Source organism: Procambarus clarkii, chromosome 36, assembly GCF_040958095.1.
Source record: "Procambarus clarkii isolate CNS0578487 chromosome 36, FALCON_Pclarkii_2.0, whole genome shotgun sequence".
Classification (NCBI taxonomy): Eukaryota; Metazoa; Arthropoda; class Malacostraca; order Decapoda; family Cambaridae; genus Procambarus; species Procambarus clarkii.
In genome coordinates, this window is record NC_091185.1 from 10,044,495 (window position 1) to 10,061,881 (window position 17,387).

Below are 17,387 nucleotides of genomic sequence, written 5' to 3' on the forward strand. Positions count from 1 at the left end.
TGTTTCCGCCTCCACCGGGGATTGAATCCGGAACCTCAGGACTACGAATCTGAAGCTCTGTCCACTCAGCTTCCTAACCCCTGTCGATGGCAGATAAGGAAAACCCCCCAACCTCTCTCTGAAACCTCTCTGAGGGGGGCCAGGTTCTGTCTCGTGGTCCCCGGTAGGCTGAACTCCATAGATTAATCCCTCGTTCTAATGTATCACACATTAGCCCAATAGCTCCAGGAAACTGTAGAGGCTCCCTAAAGAAAATGTATGGATCATTGTTCTAAGCATATAATATTGTGTGTATATTAATGATATTCGAGCATTTTGATGTTCCTCACATTTTAGTACTGTACATAAATTTCTCAAATACACTACTGAAAAACCAGAGAAAACTAAATCAGACATATTGAAATAAATATCTAAAAATATCTTCACGGCAACTCCCGCCCCATGGCAGAGCTGGGCAGACTGCCCTTGGGCAAATACTGACTGAACAATTGTGAATTGCCTGACTTTCGGGCTTCACCATGGCCAAAGTACATTAAGTCCTTACAATTTTTTTCCTGTGATCAGGGAATGCATTTTAACAATAGAAGGACAATTTTTTTATTTTTTTCCTGTGCACTGGAGAGATGTCGGCTATAAACACTGGGGCGGTGCTGGAGGTTACTACCATTCGTAAATATTTTATCCAATGAAAATATATGATCATATGATTAAAACCTATGAAATAAAACTCTTAGGCATTTAAAAAGTTTAGTCTCTGCAAGTTAACCTTGACAAGATCTTATACAAACTGACCTCTTGCCCTTAAGTTCTGGCAGCTCCCCAGCAAGTATGGCAGCTAGGGCTGTTGCTCCTGCACCTTCAACTACTGCTTTCTCACACTCAACTAAACGCAAGATGGCGATAGCAATCCATTCTTCTCTTACTGTTACTACCTGTGGAGAAAATCATTAACCTTGACATATATATAGTCACATAATTCCCCTGTATACCATGTAAACTGCCTCCACTCTCACCCTCATCGTTAACAGCTGACTCACGAGACCTACTCCACAACAACCTGAATTACAATCATCATAAACGTATTTTCTGGAGTTCAAGTCAGATCCAGACACCTGTCTAGACAACCCCCCCCCCCCCCCCGTCCAACACCATCCCTACTGTCAGCTTACCTCAGGCGCACTTGTTATGCTGTCGGTGATTAGTTCCTAGTCTATGTTGACACAGGATGTGACATCACCAACAGGAGTATAAATACAGGGTTCTGGATGACTAGTCATCCAGAACAAATAATTGGTCGAGTCCGGATAAGTGACTAGTCATCAAGAAAATCTAAGCAATGAAACTGACAATTTAAAAGGAAAATTCTCCAATATTTTATGCTGTATTCATGAATATAAGAAGTTCTGGATGGTGGTGTTAGCACCAGACTGTGGGTGTTAGGAGTGGATGTGTGGGTGTTGGGAGTGGGTGTGGGTGTTGGGAGTGGGTGTGGGTGTTGGGAGTGGGTGTGGGTGTTGGGAGTGGGTGTGGGTGTTGGGAGTGGGTGTGGGTGTTGGGAGTGGGTGTGGGTGTTGGGAGTGGGTGTGGGTGTTGGGAGTGGGTGTGGGTGTTGGGAGTGGGTGTGGGTGTTGGGAGTGGGTGTGGGTGTTGGGAGTGGGTGTGGGTGTTGGGAGTGGGTGTGGGTGTTGGGAGTGGGTGTGGGTGTGAGAAGTGGGTGTGGGAAGTGGGTATGAATATTGTAGGGTATGAATGTAGTTTGATTTCAACACGTAGCTACAATATAAATTAATGGATGTGATTACAGTGAATACCTTCATGCAAACTGCACGTATTGCGAAGAAGATTACAGTGGTGAAGAAGCATGTCTTAAGTACTAATATTGGGAGGGTGCATAGCACAAGATACAGTGTGTTTGAAGCACAAGGTTGGAAACACTGAGGATTAAATTATGTATTTTTTTTTTTATTTTACTTTTGAGTAAGACATAGTTTGGACAATATTTTAATTTATTACGGAACGAGTTCCATAGAGTGGGTCTTATTATTTGCATGGAGTGTTTGCACAGAATTTGTTTGATTCTGGGGATATAAAAGAGATATTTATTTCTAATATGGTGCTCATGTGTTTTATTACATCTACGAAGGATGAATTTTAGATCAGGATTAGCATTAGGAAACAAGGTTTTGTACATGTAAATAGCACAAGAGAATTTGTAGAGTGAGTGTATTTTTAGCATGTCTAGGGACTGTGTGCTGTCTGAATACAGAGTTTGTTATAGTTTTGATACCAGATATTTGTAGGGTGATGATGTGCTTTAGGTAATTTGCAGTTGTTGAACCCCATGCACAGATACCATTTGTAAGATAGGGATAGATTAGCAAGTAGTATAACGAGAGGAGAGCAGAGTGGGAGCAAAAATACTTGTCAGAGGGGGACGGGGGGAAAGATTACCGAGAGACTAATCAGAGATGTATGTCCTTGGTGGACATTAACATTTCTGGCTCGGGAAGCATCAGAGAGGCATCAGCCAGAGAAAACCCAATTATACTGTCAAATATTAATCATTCAACCCGCTGCTTGTGTACAGTATTACCTCATACTCGGCACTCACCTTATCAACAAGACGGGATGCAGTGGCAAAGGCATTGACACCAACCATGGGAACAGCCAGACCGTCAGCCAGAGTAGACTCTGCCTTTACATATACAGGTCTACCAGCCTTCATGGCGGCACTGAAGCTGGCACATCGCTCAGCTTCCACACCCTGCCAGCCCACATACACACTATCAGACAAGGATTAACAACAAATATCAAGAGATTTTACAAATGAATTATCTGGTGTATGACCACAATAAGAATGTGCATGCATTCTAATCTATTTATCTGTATCTTTGATAACTTTTTACCTTAGGAAAATCACCTAGATTAAGTGGTGATAGGGCAACCTGAAGGCTTTATATATTAACTGAAGATCCAGTCTGAGATTGCTTCTTTCAGACCAATGAGCATAATTTTGTTCTTATTAGAATTGCAACCATACTTGCTAAGAGCAATTCCAATAAAGAAACACTTACTATAACTTGGACATGTGGATAGAGCGCCTTTACAGCCAGCGCCACACCTGCAATGAGGCCGGCTCCACCAACTGGGATGACAACAGCATCAATGTTTGGTACTTGCTCCACTATCTCCAGCCCCATGGTGCCCTGACCTGCCAGGATGTGTGGATGGTCATATCTGTGGGTGGATCAACTGCATGTCATACGCTGTGGAGAAATAATATCTTCCAAAAATATTCTCCTGTTCAGTGAGCTAACCTATTTCTTCTCCCCTCCTCTTTTTAATTCAGGATAAACTCTTTGTAATAACATTCAGAATTTTACTCCCCACAATCCTGATACTGACGTTATCTTGAGATGATTTTGGTGCTTAGAGTTCCTGCGGCCCGGTCCTCGACCAGGCCTCCTTTTTGTTATACATCCCCCAGGAAGCAGCCCGTAGCAGCTGTCTAACTCTAAGGTACCTATTTACTGCTACTGAGAAATACATTTAACAGTATCGGTAACTTTGGACCGGACTCGCGTCCATTATTTTTCTCCTGAGTCCTAACTTTGGACCGGACTTGCATCCACTACAAAAAATATTTGTATAAAATTCATTTTTTATCCAATCGACCTGGGGATAGTATCAACATAAGCACCTTTAGAATGCGCACAATTTGATACCAAAATGAAAGATGTAACATGAAACTTGATGTCCGAACACTTATATGATTATAAATAGGCTTTTGGTCAAAATTTTAAAATATTTGTTAAAATTCTATTTATCACGCTATTATGTTGGGACTAGTTTTAAAATGCGCGCCTTTATGTCGCGAACAATTTGATACCAAAATGAAAGATGTAACACAAAAACTTATGTCAGAACACTGGAAAGATATAAATAATTTTGTGATGATGAGCTTCCAGAATTAAAATATTTGTTAAAATTCCAGTTATTGCTCTATTATTATGGGACTAGTTTTAAAATACACACTTTTTTTTATTGCGAACAATTTGATACCAAAATGAAAGATGTAACACGAAAATTGATGTTATCAAACTGAACGAGTATACACATTAGGTTGCAGTGTACAAATTGGTGCTCGTTCACGGGAAACTTTAGGCTTTTCTGCGGGGAGGCACTCTAAACTTTTGTACATTATATTCATACACATCTGTAGGGAATTTAATTGCGAACACAATGATACCAAAACGAGCAACATAGCATGAGAATCAAGGTGAGAAAAATGGAACAAGTATGCACATTTTACTGATTTTGTGCACTTACAGGTAACTTTTGCCGACTTTAAGCTTTGCTGTTGGGAGTCACGCCAGGCTTTTGGACATTATATTTATACACACCTGTAGAGAATTTAATTACGAACACAATGATACCAAAACGAGCGACGTAGCACGAGAATTAAGGTGAGAAAGCTGAAACGAGTATACACATTTAGTTGTCACCGCACGCTTACCTGCACGCTCGCCCGCACGCTCAGTACATGACCCCTAAGTTTACCGCGCGCCTGCCCGGTGACCGATAGTGTTAATAATAATAATAATAATAATAATAATAATAATAATAATAATAATAATAATAATAATAATAATAATAATTTATTGACAAGGTACAATGGTTTTGTGAGAATACAAAATATTGGTATTGTTAGGGGTTCTTGCAAAACCCCTAACACGCATAGCATTTCAGGCAGTCATTAACTACAGAAACCTACTAAAATAAATGCAAACCAACAAATCAACAAGCACATTTTAGAATACTTATCTTCACCTTACACCATGAGCAAATTGGACATAAATCATGCGATAGTGTGTGCAAAGAATATATATACGGTATTCTAGGCATCTAAATCCTTTATGGTTACTCTGCGTGCATGTACTGTTTGAGCTTGCTTATCTAAACTATATGGGAAGAAACCCCCACTAGATAATCTAGACATTCAGATAAACCAAATTTTGACTGAGGAAATCCAAAAAGTGAACGTATTCACAATTTTTTGTCCAAAAAACCAGCGTTGAATGTAATGAAACGCTATTTTCTGGGTGAGCCCCGGAGGCTCCCTGGAGCTTATCGGGTTAATGTATGTTATATTAGACCGGGACATTAGCTAAGGAGTTCAGACCTACCAGGGACCAGCGCCAGAACCTGGCCCCTTCAAAGAGGTTTCAGGGAGCAATGGCCCTGGAAAACCCCTTTGTGGTTGGGGGTTTTCCTTATCTGCCATCGACCGGGGTCAGGCACCCAGAAAGGTAGGCATAACAAAACAAACCCCACATGGTAAAAAACTAAAACAAAAAACTGAACAGAGAGGTAGAAACTCCCTACAATCACAAGGAAACAAGCAAACATCACACTTTACTGCCGCGCCGATCGTTCACGCAGCCCTCCCGCCCCGAGAGGGGGAGGGGGGAGCCTCAGACCTACCGCACTGGCTGCCAGGCTTCAGTTCATAAGCTAATGTCAACCGGGATAGACGCTTCTCTGGCCTCAGTTTCCTAGGCGGTGTTTGCCTTGTGTGGCGTTCACTGCCGTGTGTTGTGTTGTGCGGTGGCCAGGAGTACCTCATCAGTGCCGGGGCTGCATGCGCTTAGGGGCTTCCTTCCCTAAGTGCCCTGTGAGTACTGCCCTTGCGTAACAGGGTTATCTTCCCTGGGGTGTTCGGGAACCATTCCCGTAGAGGTTCTTGCTGCTCGGCATTTGCCTCGCCCTTGGGGCCAGTTGGGGCTTGGGGCCCTTGTTTGGCCCTGGATAGGGATTGGTATTGTGCTGGTTAGGGCATCAAGGTGTTGCACGGCCTGCCACCTAAGTGGCGACCGGTTCCTGTTGCCTCTGGAGATGGTGTACTTTTGCGGGGTTTTTCTTTTGTTTTCATTTTCAATTGCCTGGTGGGGGTCTGCCCAGTGTGGCTATAGTCCCACTGGTAGTGTTTGGCAGCCCTCTGCTAGGCCCCCGTGATTGTACACGTCTCAGGGGTTTTCAGTGCTATCCTCTACCTTCTTGTTATTTTTGGGTTTCTTAACTGGTTTAGCAACACCTTGGCCGGGCTTCCCGTAGCAGTCAGCCTACGGGCCCTGAAAACCCCTGTCTGGGCTCGGTGGACCATTGAATGTGTCTTCCGGGTGCCAACCCGTCTTGTACGGGATCGTTGGTTGCTGTGCCCTTGTCTCCAGGTGCCAGTTGCCACTTTTACCTCTGTCATGCTGCCTGTTGGGTCACTGACACCTTGACCCGGAGTCTTGTGAGAGATTTTCTCTGCTTGTTCTCCAGTACTCTCCTGATGTTATTACTGTTCAGAGTACAGGCTGCATCCGTGTTGCAAGCTAGGTTAGGTTGCTGCGACACGCTAGGTTGGTTTCCCACTCGGATGCCCCAAGGCCGCTCAGTTTTGGTTAGGTGCTGTTCGCCCCCTTTTATTCTCTCTGTTCCCGGCTCCGGACCGTCTGCGAGTTTCGGGGTCGGGGCGGGATTAGTTGGGGACGAGACTCGGGCGGTTTTTGGGGGCTGCCCTGTTTGGGTTGGGGGACAGAGGTTTTTGAGCCTGTAACTCCTGCCAAGGCTTCTGGGTCTTACCAGCGGCCCTTTCTTGCTGCCTTTCCCATGGACTCTTGCTTTTCTTAAGGGCGGAGGGCTTGGAGGACGGCTCTGCCCCGGGCCTCTGTTGCTGGTTCCCGGGGCTGTGGGGGAGGCCTGCTAGCAGTTCTGGGGCAGTTTGCCCCTGCCTGGGTTTTCTGCTTTTCGGCGGCGTTTTTCGCCCATCCAGTCTGCTTGCTTCCCACTTTTGCTGGCGTGTTTTTGTATCTTTATTGTCAGTCACAGCCCCTGCTGGCGGCCATTTTCATCTGCCGGTTTCCCGGCGTGGCCACCAGGGCGGCGTTGCGGATTGTTTACATGCGCCTGGATGTGTGAGCAAGCTTCTTGTGTGAGTTTTCAACTTTTTTCAGGGGTTTTATTCTCCTGTTGTCGTTTCTTTGCTTTTCTGGTGTTTTCTGCCCGTTTCCTGTTCCTCTGGGAATGATTGAGTCTTGATTTTACACCGGGTTTCCCTTTTTGTCTGTTTTGGGTCTGGGCCTTTGGGTTTGGGCTCAAGTGTCCCTGGCTGTTATGCTTGCTCCCACACCTTGTCCCTCGGTTTTCGGTCTGTTATGACCGTTTCCCTGGGGTTTCTGTCTGGGGACTGTGCTTTGCCTTTCTGTGGTGTTTCTCCGCCGGCAAATTGTGGTGGTTTGGCCTCCCCCTGGTTCGATTCCGAGTTCCTTTGGGTTCTTTGGTTTCGTTTTGGAGGTTTCTTCCTCTTGGGCCCCTTTGTGGGTTCAGGGGGCTTTGTTTCCTTGTGTGTGACCCGGTTTCTGCCTTCTGGAGTTCCGGGGTCTTCCTGGCTTGCAGACTGATCTTTTTGGGTCTTGGCACGTATTGTGGTCGTGCTGGGACTTTGAGGTTTTGTTGTCGAGGTGGGCCTTTTGATGCAGTTTTGTGGCTTCTTTGCCTGGTCGGCGTGTGCTCTGCCCACTGGTCTGCGGCTTGTAATTTTCTTTCCTAGTGTATGTGTGTGTGTACGCATGTACATGTGTACACTGTGTGTGTGCACATGTGTATGTGCATACGCACGTGTGTGTAACATACCTTGTGTGTATGTGTATATGTATATACATATGTATATATGTATATGTGTGCTTTCGGAAGGGGCTCTGTTCCCTTCTCTGTTGACAGGGCGCTGGGGGAGCAGCTTGCTCTGTTGACTCTCGTATGGTCCCGCTGTTGGTGGGCACTTTTGGTTCTCTTCCAGCCTCTGGTGGCAGCGGTGGATGGCTTCTCCCCCTTTGGGGGGTTCAGAGCTGGCGGGGTGGGCTTCTTCCCCTACGCTTCATCATGTCATCTTGTTGGGCGTGATCAATCCACCCCATGCTTCTGGGGTTCCCATCTGCTCTTTGCAGACATGGGCCTTTCGAATCTGCGGTTCTTCTGGACTTCTTCAGTCTGCGCCCTGGTTTCTATGCCCTCCTCAGAGGACTGTTGTCTCCTGTCCGGGTTCTGTTGGGGCCGGGTGCCTGGATGGTGGCCCCTGGACCTCCAGGTCAATTATTGGCACTTGGTGTATTTTTGCATCTTTACTGGATCTTGGTGCCCTGTCTGAGTCTGCTTGAGATTCGGTGTCTGGCCTACCTCGATGACTGGCTGGTGTGGGCTCCCAGTCGGTCCGCTTGTCTGCTCGCCAGGGATGTGGTTCTTTCCAGATCGCCGGGTTTGGTTTCCTGGTGATCTGGAGGCCATTCCATCTGTTTTCGTCCCGGGTTCGGACCTGGGCCTTGTTTAGGGCTATTGGGCCACTCCTTGTCTTTCCCTCCAGAAGTGTTACTGCGGCTGTGGTCCCGCCTTCGGCTGTTCATGAGGGAGTCCCGGGTTGCTCGAGCGGTTGTGTGGGAGTCTGAACTTCAACGTGCTGGTCTGCCAGCGGGGTCGGGTTTGGCTTCGGCGTCTGTTTGGTTCCTTCGGAGACTCCCCTTCCGCCTCTTCCAATTGTTGGGTTCGTTCCTCCGGGGATCTTGTGTTGGTGCTGCGTCACCAGCTTCCTCTTTGGGGTTTTCGGGGTTCCGTGCCTTGGCACCTCCCCGAGCCTTCACTCGATGTGTTCACGGAAGGATCATCTCTCAGCTGGGGCTTTGTGACCAGTGCTCACCAGGTCGGCCGGGGATAGTGGAGTCTGTCTGTCCGTCGGGCTCACAGCAAGGTTCGGGACTTTGTGGCTGTCTGGTTTGCGCTTCGGAGGGTTTGGGTCCCTCGGTTCTCTACCATTCAGCTCCATTCGGACTGTTCTCTGGCAGTTCTTGCCTGAACCACAGGGTTTCTCTTAGGTGTTGACCTTTGGGGTTGGTTCCTTAGAGTGGCTCGTTTGCTGGATTCTCGGGGTTTGGCTAACCGTGAGATTCATGTCCGGGGTGTGTCCTGCGTCCTGGAGGACAGCTGTCTCGGTTCATTCCTCTGTTCGCAGATTGGCCAGTCGTCACCGACTTGTTTCGTTGGCTCTGCCAGACGTATGGACTCCTGGCCATGGACGTCTTCGAGTTGGCGTGGTCTAGGCATCGCCCATTTTATGTGGCACCCTTACCCACCTGCGAGGTGTTCATGTTGGATGCTTTTCGGCAGGACTGGTCGAGGTGGGGGTACCTGTTCCTCTTCTCCCGGTCCAGCTGTAGCTTCGGGTTCTGGCTCGGTTGCAGCCCATTCCCACGAGAGCAGTCCTTATGGTTCCTTGGTGGCCGGCCCAGCTTTCTTTTCAGACGCTGCTTGATAGGTGTCCGAACCCGGGGCGTTTTCCCCGCGGCTCTGCGTCTTTCGGCAGATCGGATCGGTCCTGTACGTGACTGGTTTGGCCTTCTCCTCGGCTCTTCGCGTCTGGTATTTTGACACGGGTATCACCATCTCTGTGGTGTTCAGGTGGCCTTGTTGACAGTGTCCCACCTGTGAGCTTCGTCTTGGCGACAGTATGATGTTCCTGGTGTTTCTATGCACTTTTTCTTGCTCTTCGTAGGTTGTCTGCTCTTTCGCATCGGGTTGTCTTGTCCTTTCTTGGGTTTTTAGGACTACAGTTATTTGATGTTTCTTACTGTTGCCTCGTTTTGTGCGGCGCTGGCGGAGCCGCTCCAGCTTGCATTCGAGGTTGACGTTACATCTGCCCCATTTCGTACGCTTTCTCGTGTTTTGTTTCACCTCCTACCTGATCATGCGTCGTCTGCACCGTCCTGGTCCTTGATCAGGGTGCCTTCTTATCTTCTCCTCAGTTTGTGGTAGCCCCTTCGGTTCAGGTTTCTGCTCTTTGGTACTGGTGGTAGATTTGTAGGTGTGCAGCCTTTCTCCGTCCTGGCGACGATCGAGATGGCTGGTTTCCGGAGGGGTTTTTGGGTTATTGATGCTTGTTTGGTTTGGCCGGGGGTGCGTCCTGTGTTGTCTGGTTGTGCTTTTTGCCGTTACCTGCATATCGTATCTGCGGATGCGCTTTGGTTTGATCCGGTTCCCCTTGTTCCCCGCTTCAGGGCTCGGGTCTCCCAGGTCGTCCACAGAGTTTTTCAGTCTTCCAGCCTGTGGTCTGTCTTTGCGCCCATGCTGTTCGGACGTTTGCAGCTTTTGCTGCTGCTGTTGGTGACGTCTAGGGCTCTTTTCGGGCGCAGGGAATTGAGTCGCACAGGTTCTTGGCCGCCCTTCTTTATGCGCGTCTGCTCCTGTGCGTTCTTGTTGCCTTGGGTCGCAGGTTGCATCCTGTTGTCTCGGCTTCGCGTTGCGGAGTTTGTGGCGGCCGCCTCCTGGGTTAGCCCTTTCTTTTCCTTCTCTTTGGGTATGATGCTCCAGGGAGCCGTAGGGGCTCCCGACAAAAAACCAGCGTTGAATGTAATGAAATGCCATTTTCTGGTTGAGCCCCGGAGGCTCCCTGGTAACCCTCCCTCCCACCGGTCGGCGTTTTTTTCGCGTTGGTTGAAGCTTAGATTCCGAACTGAAGCTTGGCAGCCGGCGCAGTAGGTCCGGGGCTCCCCCCCCCCTCCCCCTCTCGGGGTGGGGAGGGCTGAATGGACGATCGGCAGTAAAGATGGTTGTTTGCTTGTTTGCTTGGGATTGTAGGGAGTTTCTACCTCTCTGTTCGTTTTTTTGTTTTAGTTTTTTACCATGTGGGGTTTGTTTTGTCATGCCTACCTTTCTGGGTGCTAACCCCGGTCGATGGCAGATAAGGAAAACCCCAACCACAAGAGGGTTTCCAGTTGCTCCCTGAAACCTCTCTGAAGGGGCTGGTCCCTGGTAGGTCTGAACTCCTTAGCTAATGTCCCGGTGTAATATAACATACATTAGCCCGATAAGCTCCAGGGAGCCTCCGGGGATCACCCAGAAAATGGCGTTTCATTACATTCAACGCTGGTTTTTTTTTGCCAGACTTTCCCACCCTATTGCGGCCAAAATATGTCACCTACGATTTTTTTTATTCTTTTTTCTCATGATCAGGGAACACAAATGAACACCTTTATAAGATGAAAGAATTTTTTGGATTTTTTTTTTGTTGTGTCTGACGGTGTTACAGGCCAAAAAGCCCTTAGCGGTTTCATGGTTAAGTAGCTCATTTGCTGCGTTCTTGGTGGTTATGCTCTAAGCACTATTCATGTCCAGAGTGTGTCCAATATTTTCATGGATGGTTCATGGATGGCTTCCTTTGGTTTTGTGAGGCGTATGGGCAGTCAGAAGTGTATCTGCTTGATACATGCTTGATGGGGTTCTGGATGATGATCTACTCCCCAAGCTCGGTCCAAGGCCAGGCTTGACTTGTGAGAGTTTGGTTCAACAAGCTGTTGCTTGGAGTGGCCCGCAGGACCACATATCCACCACAACCTGGTTGGTTCTGCACTTCTTTAAGAAAATTATCTCTTTGCATCAGTGTATAATCTGTGCCTACCTTTGTACACGACTCCATTCCCCAAACATGAGGCCCTCACAGTGGACAGCTTTTGGCTGGATTGGTCAACATGGGGATTCCTGTACCTCTTTGCCCTGGAACAGCTGTTGCATCGAGTCCTTGCCAGGTTAGAGTTCTACTAGAGGCAAATGATCCTTCTGACTCCCTGCTGGTCAGTTCAGCCTTGACTTCAGGCACTGCTTGCTCAGTGTCCAAACCCAAGCATTTTTCTGTGGTTCCAAATATATCAGAAGGTCGGCTTTGTGACACACAACTGGTATGATGTCCTCAGCTCTTCACATCTTGGATTTTGAATACATCTTAATCACCATCTTTAAAGTGAGCAGGAGGCTTCTATAATGGTGTCTCACCTGAGTTGTTCTTCTCAGGGGTGGTATGAGGTTTTGTGGTCCTCATTTCACAACTTCCTTTCCCCTCATCATTGCTCATCAGTTCCTGAGCGTGTGGTTCTCACTTTTCTTTCTTTCCTTCTTGGCTTTTTCTTCATCAGCATCTCATGTCGAATACTGTCACTTTATATTATGCGGTGCTATGAAGCCACTATGGCTCGTGTTTGGTGTTAATACTATCTAGGTGCCACTTCACAAGCTGTATTGCACCTCGTTTCTCCTCCAGCCTGCTCATGCACCACCTACCTGCCTGGTTGCTGGACCATGTACTTGATTTTCTTTCCTCTTCTTGTGTCAGTCCGGGATTCTTTTTTCTATGGCTTTGTTTTTGGTTTCTCTTGCCTGCGATAGTCGGGTTGGGGGAGCGTCATACTCTCCTTTGGAGGCGAGGTTTTTGTTCTTTTGGCCCTGGTGGGTGTTATGTTCATTTGCAGCTGGCTCCTCCTTTCCTGATGAAGAATGAGTTAGTTGCTTTCCGAAGGGATCCTTTGGTCATTGATGCTTTGCTGGTTCAGCCGGCAGTGCCACAAATTCTGCGTCAGTGGATACCTCGTGGGTTGATCCTGTTTCCTTAGTCCCTTGTTCCAAGATTCATATCTCCTAGGTCGTTCACAGTGTTATTAAGTCTAGCGAGCCTGCAAAATACCCCCTTCTGCATCTGCAAGTATGTCCTTGGCTAGTATTCTAGGGTGGGGGTTTAGGAAGTGTCTGGTGCTCCCTTCTCCATGGTAGGTTTCCACATTTTCTTCCCTCACCATGGGTAGTTCAGCTGCAGGGAGCCAGAAAGGGATACCCCCAGAAAACCAGCATTAAATGTAATGAAACGGCACTTACTGGGCGAGACCTTTTGGATCCCTTCCTAACCATCCAGTTGTCTACATCTGCCCTAGAACTGGAAGTTCAGGTCCCAGCAGGAAGTGAGCTACCTACCTTTCCCCAAATGACTGGGGAAGGTACACCAAAAGAGCTTGTGCTAGTAACAAGCACAAGCTTGGTACTTGGTACTAGTTGAATGATTGTTTACATTTACAGTTGAGAGAGTTCTTTCAGCTAGTTTTGAGGCTTTGATCTCTTTTGAATCAAGCAGCAGTTAGAGTTCTGACTCGCTGACTTTCTGGTTGCCTTCCCTGGTGAGGTAGTGAAAATAAATGTCACCACTCCCTGTGCCTCTGTGAGGGGGGGAGGGGGCTGGATTCTGGCTCTAGTCCTAAGTAGGCCTCTAGAACTTTACGGCTGATGTGACCCAGTAGATGGTAACCATCTCAGCATATAGCTTTAGGGAGCCACAAGAACTCACAGAGAAATTGCCATTTCATTACATTCAATGCTGGTTTTTTTTGTTGGAGAGACTGACAAGCCTGCCATAACTGTGTTATATAATAATAGTGCACACAATATAAATTAGTGATCACTAAATGAAACTGCATTATGACAAAAAACCAGCGTAGAATGTAATGAAACGCCATTTTTTGGGTGAGACTCGGAGGCTCCCGAAGCTATACCGGGCTAATGTATATATATTAGACCATGGCAACAGTCAGTCGAAGGAGTTCTAGGCCTACCAGGGACCAGAGCCAGAACCTGGCCCCCCCTCAAGAGAGGCACAAGGAGCAATTGCCTAAGGACACTCCCGTGAAATTGGAAGCAGTCTTTGTCTGCCATCTACCAGGTCAGGCACCCAGAAAGGTAGGAATTCCAAAACAAACTACTGCTGATCAAAATTTGCAAACTGAAAGCTGAACTAGCAACAGAACTCCCCAATCAAAACCAGGGAAACAAGTATGACGTCACCACAAACAGACCTCCCTGACCTCCACGCCGGCAACTCTCCTCAGTTCAGAGGCTGAGTATTGAAAACGTGAAAAAAACGCCGACTGGAGGGAGGAGGGATGCCGGGGAGCCTCCGGGTCTCACCCAGAAAATGGCTTTTCATTACATACAACACTGGTTTTCTGTGAAGAGCCCCTTCGGCTCCCCGGAGCTACCTAACCAAAGATAAAGAAGAAGAAGAGGGACTTACCCGGGAGGCGGTCGTCTCTCGCTCCTCAACTCGAAGTCAAGACAACTGGTTGCACCCTACAACCCAAGGCTACACACGCCCGAGAAGGGCCAGGAACATTAATGAGATACCGTGTGGCCAGGACCCTGTTTGACCTCTAAAAGCCCCGTGCCTGAATGTCAGCCCAGGACATATTCCCAAAAACAGCAGCCAAAGCCACAAACTTACGAACGTTGTGCGCACAGGGATAGACCACAGCCTGGCTGGACCAAATAATCCTGTGGATGACCTGGGAGACCCGCGCCCTGGAACAGGGAAGAAGGGAAACCGGGTCCACCTAAAGCGCGTCTCCTGACACGGAGGCTGTGGCGAGCAGATAACGGCGAAGAGCCGCAACCGGACACAAAGTATAATGCACCCCCAGCCGAACCAACCAAGCATCAACAACTCAAGGACCCCCCTTCAGAAAGCAGCAGACTCATTCTTTGCCAGAAAAAAAATAGACAGCTGCAAACAAATGAAACGATCACCAGGACCGAAAGAGCAGAAACCCCTGCGCCGGAGGAGAGCATGAAGCTCCCCGACCCGACTCCCAGAGGCCAATGCAACAAGAAAAGAGCCATAGAAGAACAGTCCTGAACCAAGAGGGCCACCACAAACCGAGGAGAAGAGAGAAAAGAGAGTACCCGGTGCAACGACTAGGATGGCTCAAACGGCGCATGAGCAGGCCGGAGGTGAAACAACCCCCGAGAAAACTTGCAGAATGGAGCAGAAGTGACATCCACCCTGAATGAAAGCTGCAGCGGCTCCGCCTGCGCAGCACGATATGAGGTGACAGTATTTGGCATAAGATGACGGTCCTGAAACAACCAAGAGAGAAAGAACAAAACAACCTGATCAGAAATCGAAGACAACCTACGAAGAGATAGAAAATGCCGAAAGGACCACCAGGAAATTTCATACTGCCATCTAGACGAAACTCTCAGGTGTGACACCATCAACAAAGCCATCTGATCACCGTATAAGTGATGATAAAACTGCTTCAAAACGACCAGACGCGAAGAGTGGAGGAAAAGATCGAACCAGCCATGTATCGGACCAGACCAATCTGCTGAAAGAGGCGGAGCCGCGGGAAGACCCTCTGGTTGAACATCGAGCAAGAAGCTCCTGAAATCAGGGCTGGGCCGGCCACCAAGGAGCCAGCAGGACTACTCTCCCCTGGTAAGTCTCCAACCGAGCCAGGATTCGGAGCAACAACCGGACCGGTGGGAAGAAGTACAGGTAATGCTACCTGGACCAGTCCAGCCGAAAGACATCGGCCCCGACGACCTCGCAGTCTGGGAAGGGCGTCATATATACTGGAAGATGCCTCGACCACGCCAATGTGAAGAGGTCCACCTCAGGGCCCCCAGTATGTCCAGCAGAGCCAACTGAACAAGTCGGTCTCAACCGTCCATTCCGTGAATAGGGGAATGAACTGAGACAGGCCTCTGCCAGGATGTTTGACACCCCTGAACATGAACTTCCAGGAGAGCCAAACCCCGAAAACTCAGCAGACGAGTCACCCGAAGCGACCAGCCCCAAAGAGCCAAGGACCGCATCGAACCCCCACGGTTCAGGCAATGACCCGCCGGGGAGCAGTCTGAACGGAGCTGGATTGTTGCTCCGCGAGCGACATGAATCTTCTGAAGCGAATGCCACACCGCCACAAACTCCCGCGCCGTGCTGTGAGCTCGACAGAAGGATGGACCCCACTGACCCTGGCCGGCCTGGTGAACACTTGTCACAAAATTCCAGCTGAGAGACGATGCATCCATGAACACATTGAGTGAAGGTTCAGGGAGGCGCTATGGCACACAACCCCGAAAAACCCGCAGAGGAAGCCGGCGACGCAGCAGCCGATGCAAGGCTCCCGGGATCTGAACCCGGCGATTGTGAGAGCGGCGGAAGGGATGCCCCTGAAGAAACCAGAACAGCCGCCAAAGCCAGATCCGACCCAACGGGTAGATCAGCACAGTGAAGTTCAGGGTCCCGCACAGGTGCTCGAACAACCAACGTGCGACCCAGCTGCCCTCCAAAAACAGTTGTAGGTGGGACCTCAGTTGCAACAGCGTCGCAGGAAGGAAGCAGTCCGAGAGTTCCACACAAGACCCATAACAACAGCCTGTGAACTGAGGAGAGTTGCTGGCATGGAGGTCTGGGACCCCTCCCGTCCCCTTCCCAGGGAGCGGGGGGTTCCACAGACGGATGCGCGGTGTTTGTGGTGATGTCATACTTGCTTCCTTGGTTTTGATTGGCGAGTCCTGTTTCTAGTTCGGCTTTCGATTTGCAAATTTTGACCAGCAGTAGTTTGTTTTGGAATTCCTACCGTAGATGGCAGACAAAGACTGCTTCCAATTACATAAAGTCTTTAGGTCTGGTCAAGTCTTTAGGTCTTACATGGTCTTTAGGCCATTGCGCCTCGTGCCTCTCTTTAGGGGGTCAGGTTCTGACTCTGGTCCCTGGTAGACCTAGAACTCCTTCGATTGATTGTTGTCACGGTCTAATATACACACATCAGCCCGGTATAGCTCCGGGGAGCCGAAGGGGCTCTCCACAGAAAGGATCTTTATAAATGCCCGCTGAATATGAGTTGATTGTCTCTAAGTGACCATATTAATCCTCATTAATTATTGATGAAAATTATGGTTAATGTACCCATTAATGTAGAGAAGACCTTGATCCTTGGCCATCTTGAGAGCATACTCACGACACTCGCCAATATCATTCCCTTTTACAATGACGTTGGCACCATACTGCCTGCATGCCTGCACCTTCATGATGGGAGCTACCAAAGGCATCACCTGGTAGTGGTGGTAAAACAAAGGACTTTGTGAGAAAAATATATATACACAGGTATAACAAAAAATATGAACATGATAAATTACTTTCTGAGCAAGGCACTCATTTTTTTGCTGATTTAGGCAAAGGCCTACTGTTCCCTTGGACAGGAGCATATACAGTTTTAGCATTTAAACAATTCAGAGTGAGGATTGTTTACAAATGTCCTCACCTAGTTGTAGTATTGAAAGGAAGACACTAGAATTTGTTAACTCTTAGAGCGAGGTGGTCATAAATATTGCCACCTCACTCGTGTGCATAAAAGTATATCTGAACCTACGGAAGAGAATACTTTTCTGTCTGTCCGAGGTTGGAAGCCAGATGCTTGGGCATAGCTTCACCCAACTTTCCAAGATGACATGAGGGATATTGAGTGTATATGGGAGTTTGGGATTGGCCCGAGTGCCACACTTTAAGAAATATCGACATCTATAGGAAATTCCCCCAACCCGAGATTGTCGTGAAGTCAAGTCTGAAATAGAGGCTGTGGTTTCCAAAGAGTTATTCTGGGGGCAGCTGGGGCTCCCTGAAGCTATATATTGAGATGTTTCATATTTACCATGTTGCATCAGCCATAAAGTTTTTAGGCCTACCAGGGACCAGAACCAGA

At 48.2% G+C, this 17,387-nt stretch overlaps 1 protein-coding gene across 3 annotated transcripts in view; it reads right to left on the reverse strand.

Annotated features, from left to right (window-relative positions):
• Positions 1-17,387, reverse strand: part of LOC123756101 (uncharacterized) — a 238,833-nt gene that overhangs the window by 33,105 nt on the left and 188,341 nt on the right. For all 3 annotated transcript variants that reach the window (XM_069336550.1, XM_069336549.1, XM_069336548.1), the window contains exons 7-10: positions 16,595-16,740; positions 3,075-3,237; positions 2,612-2,764; positions 793-932 (exon numbers count right to left, since the gene is read on the reverse strand). In XM_069336550.1, coding sequence (XP_069192651.1) covers positions 793-932; positions 2,612-2,764; positions 3,075-3,237; positions 16,595-16,740 — 602 coding nt within the window. The remainder of the gene's footprint in view (positions 1-792; positions 933-2,611; positions 2,765-3,074; positions 3,238-16,594; positions 16,741-17,387) is intronic.